The 16040-nt window shown below is 39.6% G+C and overlaps 1 protein-coding gene across 1 annotated transcript; it reads left to right on the plus strand.

Annotated features, from left to right (window-relative positions):
• Window positions 1-5101: 5101 nt before the first annotated feature.
• On the plus strand, window positions 5102-14918 carry ric3a (RIC3 acetylcholine receptor chaperone a; the record flags this gene model as incomplete). The annotated part of the gene is made up of 6 exons (XM_080028474.1): window positions 5102-5219; window positions 10454-10671; window positions 10963-11038; window positions 11413-11506; window positions 11951-12108; window positions 14044-14918. 6 exons carry the CDS (start codon window positions 5102-5104, stop codon window positions 14916-14918), a joined length of 1539 nt encoding a protein of 512 aa, XP_079884600.1.
• Window positions 14919-16040: the final 1122 nt, after the last annotated feature.

Here is a 16040-nt window from a genome sequence, read left to right on the forward strand (position 1 = left end):
TGCATCATCTTGAGAAGAGGCTTCCTTCTGAGACGACAGCCATGCAGACCAGTATGATGCAGTGTGTGGCGTATGGTCTGAGCACTGACAGGCTGACCCCCCACCCCTTCAAGCCCTGCAGCAATGCTGGCAGTATATAGGTCTATTTTCCAAAGCCAACCTCTGGATATGACCCTCAGCAAGTGCACTCAACCTTCGTAAACTGGGCTGCAAGTCAGTATTGCAACATGATAACGACCCCAAACACACCTCCAAGATGACCACTGGCTTGCTAAAGAAGCTGAGGGTAAAGGTGATGGACTGGCCAAGCATGTCTCCAGACCTAAACCCTATTGAGCATCTGTGGGGCATCCTCAAACAGGAGGTGGAGGAGTGCAAGGTCTCTAATATCCACCAGCTCTGTGATGTCATCATGCATGAGTGAAAGAAGATTCCAGTGGCAACCTGTGAAGCTCTGGTGAACTTCATGCCCAAGAGGGTTAAGGCAGTGCTGGAAAATAATGGTGGCCACACAAAATAATTACACTTTGGGCCCAATTTGGACATTTTCACTTAGGGGTGTACTCACTTTTGTTGCCAGCAGTTTAGACATTAATGGCTGTGTGTCAAGTTAATTTGAGGGAACAGTAAATTAACACTGTTATACAAGCTGTACACTGACTACTTTACATTGTATCAAAGGGTCATTTCTTCAGTGTTGTCCCATGGAAAGATATAATGAAATATTTGAAGAAATGTGAGGGGTGTACTCACTTTTGTGAGATACTGTATATAAGAACTGTACTGGACTCAAACTGGAAGAGCAAGAGACCAGTTGGGCATGCTGTTAGGGTAGCCTGGCACCGCCTGCCTACCTACTTCTGCTCAATTTTCATTTGCCTTCAGTAGTCAGTCTGGGGCCGTGGTATACTAGCGGGTTTTCTCTTTTACCGGTCCAATCAGCGAACAGAGGGAGTGGCTGAGAACAATGATTTTGAGGTTGTGCGCGGCGCCAGTTTCAGTTGTAGTCAGAAGCCGGTGCATGACGTCACAACCAAACGTTATGCGATTGGTTGGCAGATCAAGAGTGACACTGGGCGGATCCAAATGTTTTAAACAGACACCCGTCTTCAAGTGAGTATACATTTGTCAATTGAGCGATTAGGGGGCCTGTCCAACCAGACTTCCAGGCCAACCTTCTATAAAGTGAGACTGATTTGGTAGTAGAGGACTGATCAACACGTACTCTCGCAACCCACAACCCTAACCCTGAAATCTCCTCTCTCGTCCCTCCTGTCTACTGCATGACTGCACAAAAGAGGAATCATATATTCAAACTGGGTATCCAAAGTTGTACATCCCAATGGGGTACCAAAACAGTAGCACCAAAGCAGCTTCTTATTATCATTTAATTAGCAAATGGTTCTTCACTGTGAAGCATTCAAAATGTTCATGGCCAGCTGCAATTGCCACTACAAATACATTTAATGTGGAGGAAACACAGCCTTTCTAAAGCACTTCCTCGCTAGGTGATCTGATTGTATGGATCTAAAAATGCACTAAAAGCTAAAGAAAATCAATACAAAATGTAAAGGTAGCTAATGAAGGGATGAAATAATGTGAGGGTTCGCTTTGTACCAAAAAAATGTTTAGCAGATGATTCTGAACAAGCAAGATGCAGTACTGGATTTTTTTTTTAAATTTTCCTTTTTGGGCCAATTTCAGAATGCAGAGCATTATGTTACCTAAGGCAGAGTAGGATATAGCAAAGATGCATTTGCTTTAATCTGGCACCCAACACGTTTTTAACATGCTTAGATAGAAGATACCTCTATTTGATAACATTATGTGTGAGTTACTCAATGTTATGTTATCAATGATTCATTCATGTCAGATTTGTTCCCATCTAGCTTCAGGAAATATTGAGCCATCCACTTCTGAATGTCTCAGGGATAGTTATGATGTCAGTCAAATCCCTCTGGGATTGAGAATTGCATAATAGGTGGAGCTGCATATCATCTGCATAATAAAGAACATTGGTGTTATTTCTGTGCAATATATGTCCTAAAGACATACAAGTGACTATAGCTAGAGAACAGAACTGGACCTAGATAGGACCCCTGGGGAAGTTCACAGAGCATCTTTCACAAAACATTTAAGCGTTTTTTCTTAACTCTAACCTTCTGACAGTATGTTCACCCAATGCTTGAGAAGGATTGCACGATCAACAGTGCTAAATATATTACCGAGGTAAAACATTTATCAATTAAGCAATTAATAATAAATAAAGTTATTAATTTCTTTAAAAGGCATACAAGGTAATCTCCAGCAAACGCTTGGCGAACGTTTGTTTGTGTTTATACTAACTGTGTTAATATTTGACGCTCAGCCCAAGTGCCAAGCCTGGCCCATTCCCCGAAACGTCAATCCACGACTGGCCGCAGTTAGTTTAAACATAAACAGCTGCTGGATCAGAGCCAGCTTTTTTAGATCGCCGTTAGCGGATGGTGAACCTGACTGAATTTAATTAGGTGAAAATTGACATTCATAGAAGCAATCTACCATTGTCAAAAGGAACGGAAGATTAATCTATGAATTAAATTTTATCTTTTCATGATCCATCTATAAATTGAACATCAGTGATCAGTGATTAAGATCTGGGGTGTGAAACACACATACGTATGTAGGTTAACCCCAAACAGGTATCAACAGACCTATTAGCAGGATTTTGGAGCCTAATCTAATCACATGGACTGCAAATGACATACATTTTAGCTATGTTTTTAATGTGTGTTTTCCTCTTTAAAAGGCACAATGGCAGACACTGTTTGCCAAATGCAAAAATACATCTGTATGGTGATAAACACAACAGTACACAGATGGATAGAACATTTTAATTATATTCCTCAAAGCGTAACACCTTATATTAGATCCCATGTATACCATCAATTATATACCCACAAAAACTGGGCATTTCTGAGGCTTTAACACATTGATTGTTGTTTCATAAAATGTTTAGACTCTTGATACATATTCTGTGAAAGACACACCTGGGAGTTATTATCCCTGCCTTGGCCTTTTGGTAATTAGTCCTCTGGGTCCAATCTAGTTGACCCTTGACAAGGTTGCTTTGAACTAAAGTGCTAAACTGGACTGATGCCCCTATGAAACAGCAAAATATAACAGAAATTAATGACACAAATGGTTTGAAAAATAAATCTTACAATATCAAACTAATTTATGGTTGATCAAGTAAGCTTGGCTTTTATCTTACACAAAAATAGGACTATAATATCACAATATACTGTTTAATTAGAACTCTGAATGTACAGCCTACTTAAGCATCTTTCACTAATTCAATTTTTACACCTGGCCGATCCGTATCTTTTGAGAATTGCATCGACATCATTTGGCGCATTAATTGTCTTTTTTTAATGTTTGTCCTAAATTAACTGTGTTTTGTTTCTAATCTAGATGGTACAATTTTGCACATTTCACATTGTAGAAAATTATGTTCAAAACAATCTAAAAATGTGGTAAAACTTCACATTGTTTTGGGGAGAGAAAAAACAAACAGAAATAATGTCCTTAGTCCCTAGGTCTATCAAATCTATCAATCACCACAAATCACAATGTAAACTGACTGTTGGCGCTCTCAGTAGCTGAGCTCATGTCTTTGACAGGCCTTACTTCTGTACCCGAGCCTGCACTGCCATCTGCTGCTCTTTGCTATGAAACACACACCAGAGGGACTAGTGATGGGTAGACATACAGTTCAGTAGGTCAGGTGTTGCATTCAAGTGTTCATCGTAAATGATTCTATATTCAAGACCTTCACTTGAAAATAATTAGTGAATAAACCGTAAGGTGTATATTTAAGAAATCAAACAGTAGCCAAAAAGCCAGTTTGTCCATAGCTAAGGAATATACAGAAATCTCCCACATTTTTCTTTTACTAAAAACGTCAAAATCTTAATGCGAGTTTGTACTGATACAAAATAATTATGGGTTCACGTATCCAAGGGGGGAAGTTTTTTCGGTTTCATGATGACTTATCTTTGGCATTTTCAACCATCTTAGTTTAAGCATCTAGAAATATAATAACATAATGGAAAAAAATAAAATAAAACAGAACTGACAAAAAAAGAATTAGTACTCCTCACCATTTAACCAGCTCTTTCTGGCACACAGCAACATCAGACTATGACCATCCCAATGAGAAATGTCATTTGTCATGAATACCAATGCCAACCCACAGAATGTAACAGATCAATAGCACACAAGACCGATGGAACACGTCTGCTTGGGTTTTATTTATTGTTTAACTCTGAAAGAATCATAGTGTGATTACTTTCCAATCCAAACCAGTTTTATCAAAACTGAATTACAAATGGCTGGCTAGGAGCTATCATGAAGTCACACAATGGAATCATAAATTACCTCCTTAAAGTCAATCAGCAAAGCACTGATTGGCCTGACAGAGGCTTCTCATTAAACAGTCCATAACACACAACCCAATGAGCTCATTTGCCTTAAACCATCTTCCATAAAATAATGTCTTCATCAGTGTTCAGGCAAAGCATCCATGACTTTTAAATCCAGTGCTTATAATTATTTGTCATGCGCCAGCTTGTCGCTGCACATTTGATCACGAGAAATAATAACACTGGAAATAAATATAAAATTAAATACTTTTTGATCGTTTGGTGCCTCCTAGGGGTAAAATACCCCCGTTAAGAAGCCTTTGCATATAAACCTGTGCACCCAAAAGAAAATTTAACGTTATTAAATTTATTTTGTGAATTTTGTTCAATCAAAATGGAAAGCACTGGTTGTTATTCAAAAACAACAACAACAACAATAATAATAATAATAATAATAATAATAATAATAATAATAATAATAATAATAATAATAATAATAATAATAATAATAATGCATGCTCTATGCCATTTGAGACCCTCTTTAGGGATGTGTCGCCAATATTTCAAATAGCACTTGAAGGCAGCTTTAATCTGTTCTAATCTGAGCAGGAGCGTCACCAGATGAGAGATGACATCTGTGGCTACTAGCTTTACTGTTTGAGTGAAATAAACGCACAACTTTCTTTTTCTGAGACACAATGTCTATAACAACTTGCCAGAAGGTCACTCTGATATCATGCTCCGTTCTCTGCGTTTCTCTTTTCCTGCCCAGAATGCTTTTACCCAGAGGGAGAAAGGAGATGGGGCAACCTCAGGGTAAGGCGGCTTATCAGATCATCTTCCATCCATCCATCCATCCCCAACCTGCTCCAGCTCCCATGTCTTTTTGTTGTTGTTGTGGTTGCCAGATGTTAGTCTGACTACACAGAGTTGGCCAGGTTGAGGGCCCCATCATACTTCACACGTATGATGTTACAGAATGGATAGGAAGAAAAAGTAAATCATGCCTTTTGCATGTTTTTATTCATGTGTATGGTTTATGTTATGTTATCATAAGAACAAATATGTACTGTAGTCATACATGCACATTTGCACAAATATTTTCAATTATGTTTAGGCTTATTTATGTATATTATTGATATATTGTTTACACTAGATGTTAAGTAGTCTATATATTAAAACAAACCAATGTAGACATTATTGTATGGTTGTGTATTATTTGTATTAGATGCTTTTACCATCCAGCGTGGAAATAGGCTGTCGCCACAAATTAAGCTGCTGCGTTTGTTGACATATCAGTGCTGAAGTGGGATGTGGACACTTTGCACGTCCACTTGCCCCCACTATATTTAGAGCTATTTCAATCACTTTGCTTGACCATTTGACTTTGAAAAAAAATGTTTTAAATACATTTTAGAGAAAGTTGAGTCATTCTGAGTAACAGCAGGGTATCATGTATGTATAGCATGTATTTAAGAGCAGAAAAGTCTGTTACGTCATCAAATGTAAAATAAATTATATAATGGTTTTCCCATCTGGTTTGTGGTTGGATATCAGATGGTCGAATACCGTAAGGTCCGTAACACTTTATTTGTTTAATACATATACAGTGTGCTCAAGTCTGAGACCACGTTGAAAATCTTTTCATGTAAACGTGGAAATAATCATGAAGTCTCGAGATTCAGAAGCATTTAAAAACACAAGTTATGACGTTAATTAAGAAAAAACTATCAAAGATTGGTCCCTGAACTTAATTAACTTTCCTCCAAAGTCATCTGACTTTTAACCTCTTTGAACATTTTGGGGGCACTTGAACAGTAAGAAAGCCAAGACATACTGTGACACCACTAGAAGCTCTTTAGGATCATTGTCAAATCATCCGTGGGCAACATGGATCAACAGGGTTTTTTTAAAGAAGTTGCAGTTCACGCCAGCTCAAGTGCATGCTTTCATTAAAGCAATATCTAAAGATGTTCTGAAATCCATATTTTTAAAGATTCAGGCCTCTAGCCTACACTTCCCTGTCTAAAGGCTGATTCAATTAAAAGCAATATCTGCCACAAGCAAATCAAACAGCGCTTTAGATTTCAAATAGAACATTTCAATTATGATCAGTCCTCAGTGCTCGAAACCTTAAAAACTGATAACACACTGATACACAAACAAAACCACCATAAAAGTCACACAATAGCATGTTTCTTTGCCGTGTCCCCTCCCCCCTCTCAGATAGCCTACTGTCTTGACTTTACTGTGTTTTTCTCATAGATAGTAAATAGGTTTTTCTGGCAACAAGTTTTCTGGGAGTTGCTGGCAACCATACTAGCCTATCTATGCTGGCAGCCCTCAATGTGAATAGCCTATACATCTTACAACCAAAACAAAGGGTTTATAAAATGTTCTTACCTTGTGACACCAGACAGGTACATGTCTCTCCTCTCCTCAGCCACATCTCGTCGCTCCAAAGGAATTTGTGACTTTCTTTTTGTGTTCAATAGTTCGTTTACATCCAGGTTTATTTATGCTCCAATTCCGTGCGTGAATAGAGACATTCGTTCACAACATTAGCCTATATCCGTCACTGCCCTCATACTTCCATGCGTCCTTTATGTTGGAATAGACATTTAGCAAATCAACCATTGTGGGCAGCAGCGCCGCTCGGAGTAAAAAGTTACTCAAATAGGAAGAAGAAGAGTCAAACAGTGAATTAACTGGAATAAATATTTTATAATAGGTCCATGGAAGAAACAGCTTTAGCGATATAGGCCTACTACCGTAGCGATGGAAGAGGCTAAACTAGAGGCTGTATTATAGACAGCTGGGGTCTGTGAGGACATTAATCACGACATGTCAAACAAACTAGTTTCGCACGGACCTCCAGCACTTCTCTATTACTGCCGTCAGCCTGCCATCTAGCTGACATTCTTCCCCGTGCGATCCCCGCTCATGCTACTCTGTTGTAGTTGTAGGCTATGTCCCTGTGCCCCGGCCGTGTAACTTCATAGATAGGCTAGATAATGTGTAGGCCTATGTAATTTCGTACAAACTCACAAAAACCTCTCCTCAATAGTTAAGACATTTTCTAAAGTATTATGTCTTTCGTTTGTGTTTGTAAACAAATGTAGGCTACAGTAAGTGGAAGTGAACTGTTAAGGTGCGAACACACTAGGCATTTTACACGCGTAAGATTTACGTGCGTAACGCGGCTAAAATGTTGCTTGATCATTTTGTGTCAAAAAAGGTTATACGCGCGTAATGTGACGAGTCTCCCTCCCGATATTGTATTTCCCTTATCAACTATGGCTGCGATCAGAACCGACCCGACACAACAGCGTGCATGTCCACACAAAAACAACAACAATACGGCCAACAACTGTGCCAAAAGACAAACTGAACAGCACAAATAGCCTAGCATTAAAACAGCATTGCATATTCACGGCAGCTACATAACAAACACAGTTACAGCAGCATCGGTGCACGGCGGCACAACATAAAGGCAAGTAGCCAAAATTACCCTACCTGGCTGTGACAGGGGACCGTGACAGGGGACCGTGGCTGGCGTAGATCAACACCGGTGCTTCGTGTACTTGTCGTGAAAGTCCCGCGGACAGTCGTCATGTTTGGGTTCATAATATGAGGCGCTAGCCGCCCGCACACAACAGGGTGAGTTAACTAATGCTATACGGCGCTAACTTTGTTTATCGGCTAAAGCACAGCTACACATATTCACTGAATTAACCAGGAAGTCCATTTTCCTGGTTTACTTTCCCCACGTATAACCCCGAGCGGCTTCGTACAGCACCGGCCGCCGCAATACATTTACTCCTCGGTGTCTCGCATCAGCCTCTGTGTACAGTACACATGTTCTCCGACCCTGCCAATGTATGTGACGTAGGGTCAAGCTCAACGCTGATTGGCCAACGCGGCTAATCGTCTCGCGTAGGAGCAACAAAAGTTCAATTTTTTGAACTCCTCGCGTAGCTATACGCGCGTAATATATACGCACGTAAAGCTACGCGCGTAAAAATGTTGCTTTAGCGCGAGTGAAAATGTTGCTTTAGCGCGAGTGACGCATTTACGCGCCATGTACGCGCGTAAACCAATGGTTCCCTATGGAAAAGGGGCGGGTTTCATACGCGTCTGTACGCGTGTAAAATGCCTAGTGTGTTCGCACCTTTATGCGACCCCTGTGATCTTCGGTATTAATGCTCCGTTCTTTCCGTTTGGTACGCATCCGCAAGCTTGCAGGATACGTGCAGAAATACGGACGTAATGTAGGCCTACGCAGAGTAGTACGGAGAAGGCTCCGTCCGTATGCGTAGAGCATAAATGAGCCTGAGACGCATGTGATTGGTACAAAGAGGCGTTGAGGGCGGCAATAAGGAAAATAGGAAAACATTTTGTAGACGATTATTTGCTTCATTTTAAACACGTTCTCAATAAATAGGTCTATATAGGGGAGAGTGGCCTAAGTTGTGCCACTTTTTACTCAGGGTGACTTTAAAGTGAGGCCTTGACAGTAAAGTCTCCAACTCAAATATGTACATATATTTCAGGGTGTTGTGCATCCCTGGCAATAAAAACTTTGGATCTGGAATAAACTGTTGAAGAAATATAGCTTTCGAAAAAAAAAGTTGTCTTGTGGCACACCTTGCCCCCGGTGTGGTGTAAGTTGTGCCGTTGGAGAGAATAACATGGGGTGAATTGTGCCATTGATATATATCTCATAAACTGTAATGCAAGACAAGTCCATAAGACAATTACTTATTTAAGGTTTATTTAAAGTAAATATTTTACAAAGATTGAAGACAATTTTCTTAATCAAGGCCTAGCAGATCTAATTGTTTTACCTGCAAAGCTCACAATGACAAAGTCACCATCATCATCTTTCTGGCCATCTGAACTCTCATCAGTGGTGTCGTTAAGTGGAATGGAGATGTCACTCTCTTCTGAGCTACTGTAGACAATAACTCTTTTGGTGACCAGCGTAAACAGCCATGCCAATGGCACAACTCTCAAAAATGTACTTTGCACTAGCTGCTCCGCCCTTGTAGAACCAACTGTCACCTGGCATATGCGATTCCCCCTACATTTCTGCCTTTAAATCAAGGCTCAAAACCCATCTGTACCCCCTGGTTTTTCCTCCCCATTAACTATCTTACTTCTGCACTACTATCTTTATATGTGGATGTATGGGCTTTATGTCTTTTATTTTTGTTATTGGTATTTCATTGTTTACCTACTGAATGCACTATGTACAGCACTTTGGACAGTGCAAACTGTTATAAATGTGTTTTTATAAATACATTTTACTTACTTACTTATAACTCACCTATGCCCTCTGGCACAAATCACCCCAACCCCAGAATTTTGGATAATAACCATGATGCAGCAGTTTAGGGCTGACATCGTGCTAACTATATAGACACAAAGTGTAGCATACTGAAGCACTAAAACATGTGTCAAATGTTTTCAAACATGTCTATAATTGTTCAGACATAATAATCAAAAAAACTTGATCATGGACATTTTACTTTTAGAGGCAAAAAACTTTGAGTTTAAGTGTGCTTATATCTTATTCCATGTTTCTCCCTTCTTTACAGGATGAGTTAAATGGATGGCTCTTCTTAAATATGTGGTCACATTTCCAATTTCTTCTATGGTTTTCTAGAAACAAGGGGTGGCACAACTTCCCCACCGGCACAACTTAGGCCACTCTCCCCTACAATGTTGTAGGGATTTTGGGGTATTTTGGGAAGTAATCGTTTTCAAAGGACAGCTCAATTAAATGTGGAATCACATGAGGGAATGATTTAAATGTTTTATTTATTTTTTGTTGTATGAAAGTTTTGCATGATACTGGCAATAAAACATCAATAATGTGAGTGCCTTTATGATTTTACTATCAGCATAATGCATTTCTGAAATAAGAAAGAGAGCTACATGTAACACTGGTTGGGAAAGAGATCACCCACAGATATACTGTATTTGCAGGAAGAATTTGCCATGGATATTGATTAATTGATAGGCTCACTGGTTTTTGTGTCCTCCAGTTGGACCTGGGTTCTACCCTGCTGTGATGCATCAGCTGCCATTGCCACAGGATCCTGAGAAGTGGGGTGTGGACCCCTCATACTCCATGACGCACAGTGCTGAGGCCATGGCCAAATTAAAATTCATCGGACGAGGCAAAAAATACAACTTGATGGGTCAAGTGATACCCATATATGGCTTTGGCGTGCTTCTTTACATCTTGTATATAATCTATAAGGTAACTACTATGACTTACCTGCATGATATAGGTTCTCTGAATCTAATATACTATATACTGTACATTTTATACAGCATATGTATGTGAACAGAAAGTATTGTCATCAGCCTCACATTACACTTAAATATGCTGCACTATACTGTATGTCATGTAAATAGAGCATCATTAGAAATATCTGTCATCTCTGTGAGAATACTGACTGTTTAGGCAATTTAATGTACAGTCATTTATTAAAATGACCAATGATTATTGCGTTGCTGTATTACTCCAAAATAATGTTTATGTTCGCAGCTAACATGTAAGGGAAATTCTGCTAAATCAATAAACAACACTACAGTAACCAAGCCAAACGTGGAGAATAAAATATGTAAGTACCGTCAACAACTGAAACTATTTGTTTTTATTGATGCATTTTAACACACCAAAGGGCTCTTTCTAATGAAATGTGATATGTCCATATAGACGATATGTTAACATTTCCCTTTTTCTTTACAATAAATTATTCACTGAACAAGCAGAAGAATTTTCAAATCCAAACATACAGTAGCAAAATACTTTCATTAATCTGTAATTGAAGTAAATTTGCAATATTAAAAATTACAAATCAACCCCACATTACTGAATGTCAGAGACATTAAAACATGTACTCACCTGCATATACCTAATTTGTTCATATACTGTTTCATTTTAAAACCATTATATTTGATATTAAAACAACATGTTTTCTTGTGGATCATATAGCGGATCATGAACTTGCCAGGCTTCAGGAAAGACTACTTCAAACAGAAAGCTTGATGGAGAGGATTGTCTCTGGAAAGGCTCGTGGCTCTGCAGGGTAAGATCTATTTATTGGCATCCTACATCCAACATTAAGCAAGTCCTTAAGTTATATATTTGCATAAATTGTCACAAATAAGTGAATTAATGTGTAAGAGAGGGAAAATAATCCAGTTGCTAGTTTGTCGTAAAAATACTCACAACACTTTTTGATATACTGTTGCTAAATAATGACTTTTAACAACCAAAAACATCCTCACATTAAGGATCACAAACAAAATAATGTAGTGATTCTTTTGTCAAAATTCATTCATATCCAGAAGAGTCAGATCAGGAAATGAAGACCAAAGAGATATAATGCATTGTAGTAGCTACTGTTTGTACAGCAAGTGGATGTGATGAGAAAGTAACTGGGAAAGAACAGTTTATTAAACAGGTGATGTACTGTATCATAATATTGTGTCTGGCCTGAATGTTCTTCCATGTCTATGTCGCTCTCTAGTGGCAGGAGGAGGAAGAGCAAAACCACAACATCAAAGAAGGAGGAGAAACTACTCAGGCAACTTCGACAGATCACACAGCTGATGCAAGAGGGCCGCTCGGAGGCAGCCTCCCCAGAGATGGAGGCTGAGCAGGTCCCCTATGGTGCAGACTGGGAAGGTACATGTATAAATAGGAATCTCAAAAGCTACTGACCTCATTCTATAAAATTCACATTTATTTATTGAACATTGTAGTCGCAGATTTCTCCAGATCAATCCAATACATTCATGATTATATTAAGCTGTTTTTCGTAAAAAAAAATCTCACACACATTTTGCCCTTTGCGCCGAGGAACTTGCTGCAACTTATGTCATTTATGATCATCAGAAGAAAAATGAAACTTTTTCCAGAAAATACAGGTCCTTCTCATATAATTAGCATATTGTGATAAAGTTGATTATTTTCCATAATGTAATGATAATAATTGAACTTTCATATATTTTAGATTCATTGCACACCAACTGAAATATTTCAGGTCTTTTGTTGTTTTAATACTGATGATTTTGGCATACAGCTCATGAAAACCCCAAATTCCTATCTCAAAAAATTAGCATATCATGAAAAGGTACTCTAAACGAGCTCTTAACCTAATCATCTGAATCAACTAATTAACTCTAAACACCTGCAAAAGATTCCTGAGGCTTTTAAAAACTCCCAGCCTGGTTCATTACTCAAAACCGCAATCATGGGTAAGACTGCCGACCTGACTGCTGTCCAGAAGGCAATCATTGACACCCTCAAGCAAGAGGGTAAGACACAGAAAGAAATTTCTGAGCGAATAGGCTGTTCCCAGAGTGCTGTATCAAGGCACCTCAGTGGGAAGTCTGTGGGAAGGAAAAAGTGTGGCAGAAAACGCTGCACAACCAGAAGAGGTGACCGGACCCTGAGGAGGATTGTGGAGAAGGGCCAATTCCAGACCTTGGGGGACCTGCGGAAGCAGTGGACTGAGTCTGGAGTAGAAACATCCAGAGCCACCGTGCACAGGCGTGTGCAGGAAATGGGCTACAGGTGCCGCATTCCCCAGGTCAAGCCACTTTTGAACCAGAAACAGCGGCAGAAGCGCCTGACCTGGGCTATACAGAGAAGCAGCACTGGACTGTTGCTCAGTGGTCCAAAGTACTTTTTTCGGATGAAAGCAAATTTTGCATGTCATTCGGAAATCAAGGTGCCAGAGTCTGGAGGAAGACTGGGGAGAAGGAAATGCCAAAATGCCTGAAGTCCAGTGTCAAGTACCCACAGTCAGTGATGGTCTGGGGTGCCATGTCAGCTGCTGGTGTTGGTCCACTGTGTTTTTTTCAAAGGCAGGGTCAATGCAGCTAGCTATCAGGAGATTTTGGAGCACTTCATGCTTCCATCTGCTGAAAAGCTTAATGGAGATGAAGATTTCATTTTTCAACAAGACCTGGCACCTGCTCACAGTGCCAAAACCACTGGTAAATGGTTTACTGACCATGGTATTACTGTGCTCAATTGGCCTGCCAACTCTCCTGACCTGAACCCCATAGAGAATCTGTGGGATATTGTGAAGAGGAAGTTGAGAGACACCAGACCCAACACTGTGGATGAGCTTAAGGCCGCTATCGAAGCATCCTGGGCCTCCATAACACCTCAGCAGTGCCACAGGCTGATTGCCTCCATGCCACGCCGCATTGAAGCAGTCATTTCTGCGAAAGGATTCCCGACCAAGTATTGAGTGCATAACTGAACATAATTATTTGAAGGTTGACTTTTTTGTATTAAAAACACTTTTCTTTTATTGGTCAGATGAAATATGCTAATTTTTTGAGATAGGGATTTTTGTTTTTTCTTTACTTTTTTGCCAAAATCATCAATATTAAAACAATAAAAGGCTTGAACTACTTCAGTTGTGTGTAATGAATCTAAAATATATGAAAGTCGAATGTTTATCAGTACATGACAGAAAATATTGAACTTTATCACAATATGCTAATTATATGAGAAGGACCTGTATTTTTAAGTTCCTCGTAGCACCTTTAAAGCCAGGTCATGACAGTATACCAAATGGTGTTTCGTTTTTGTATGTCAATGCAGGTTACCCAGAGGAGACATACCCGGTGTATGATGAGCCCTGTTACAGCCGGCAATATAAAACCATTGTGCTGCAGGTACCTTCCAATCAGCCCACTGCCGAGGCCCTGGCAGAGAGGATGGAGCAAGAGGAAGAAGAGGTTATGGCAAGGAAACTATCCATAGTGCAAGAGGAGAATGAAGATGAAGAGGAGGATGTAGAGGAACAAATAGAGGAAGAGGAGGATGTAGAGGAAGAGGAAGATGAGAATAAAGAGAAAGAAGTAGAGGAGGACATAGAGGAGGAGGAAGAGGAGGAAGATGAGTTTAAAGACGATGAAGTAGCGGAGGACATAGAGGAAGAGGATGAGGAAGTGGATGCGGAAGAGGAAGCGGAAACAAGCCTGTTGCTCAGTCTTCCGCCATCCCGGCCTGATGCGGGAAGATCATCGGAGCGAATTGGTCTGGAGGTGTTTTTGAAAGAGCTCGAGTGTCACAAAGGAGAGAAGAAGCAAATAAGCTTTAGTGACCACAAAGACGTGTTCCGCTACCCTAAAGAGGGAACGAATGAAGAGGAAGAGGAGGAAGAGGAGGAGGAGGAGGAGGAGGGGACAGAGGTGGAAGAGGAGGAGGAAGAGGAAGAGGAAGAGGGGACAGAGATGGAAGAGGAAGCTGATGAAGATGATCCGGTGATGGAGGCAGAGAGCCTGCAGTTCAGTTGCGAGGATTGTCCCAACCAGGAAGAAGCAGAGGAGGAGGAAGACTTGTATTCGTTTTTGTCAGCCATGGAGGGCGTCGATTCTATCAATGCAGACATGCCAAATGAAGTCGAGCCGAGTGGGCTGAGGATGCGGAACAGGAGAGAGACGTCAAAAGGCGATTCCAGTGACCCAAATTGAGTTTTTTAAACATGCACAGCATAGCTCCAGCTAACCTCAGCCTGAGCTGAAAAGCTTTTTCCTCCAATAAAGGCTTTGCACTCTCCAAATGAAACACTTTTGTTGACCCAAGCATTATTATCATTATTATTATTATTATTATTATTATTATTATTATTATTAAGACATACATGATATTTTTTTATATTTTATCCTGAAAATGTGACACCTTGTTTTACAGAAGCCATGGGTGTTCTCAGCAGGAACAGAGATTTAAGGTTTTGCCACACATTCAATATGTAAGGTATAGTTTATGACAATTTTTGGCTCCACCTTGTGGTTTAATATGGCTCTACACTAAGGGATGCTTCCAGTTGCTGTAATGCAGCATAACAGCTTAGCATTTGCAGTAACATAATAAATAACATCCAGAGAGCAAATAACCCTTCAGCAAGAATTTTCATAAAAAAAGACTTCAGTGTGCACAGAATTAAGTATGAAACTGAAATTTATTGGATCAGAGGAAAAGAGATATGAGTGGGTGTAAGGTTAAGATCAAGCAGCAGCCCCCATGAAACAATCAAACCAGATTAACTAGCATCTAACTAATTAAAACATCTTGGCACTATATGTCAGAGTAACTGCAAATGTCAACATTGTCTGGATTAGTTTGTAAAAGATGAAAAGTCTGCACTCAATTTAGAAACACATATTTCAACACGGTAGAGAGAGAACGGAACTCGTATTCTGACTCAATGAAGTTATATTTATTTTCCTCCATGATCAAAGGAGTGTGTCTAAACCACCACAGTAAATTGTACACCATTTACTGTACATTACAACGAGAGCACTAAAAACATACAGAAAAGTGAAAGAACCTTTGGTTCCTGGATACATGTATGAAAAGCAGACTTTACAGCAAGAGTATCAACAATTTTAAAATAGAAATTTAAAATAGTTAGAACACAATTGAGTACAAGAATAGCACATTTGATAAAGATTTCCTCATAACCCACAGTAACCATAGCGGTATCAGATTGTTCTTTGCCTTCATTCAGCATTTATTTTTTAAAGATCATAAAATACAAAATACTATTATATATTTGAGAAAGGATTCTGCCCCACTAGGACCAAGAAGAAGAA

This window comes from Ammodytes marinus (genome assembly GCF_949987685.1).
Source record: "Ammodytes marinus genome assembly, chromosome: 1".
NCBI classification, from domain to species: Eukaryota; Metazoa; Chordata; class Actinopteri; order Uranoscopiformes; family Ammodytidae; genus Ammodytes; species Ammodytes marinus.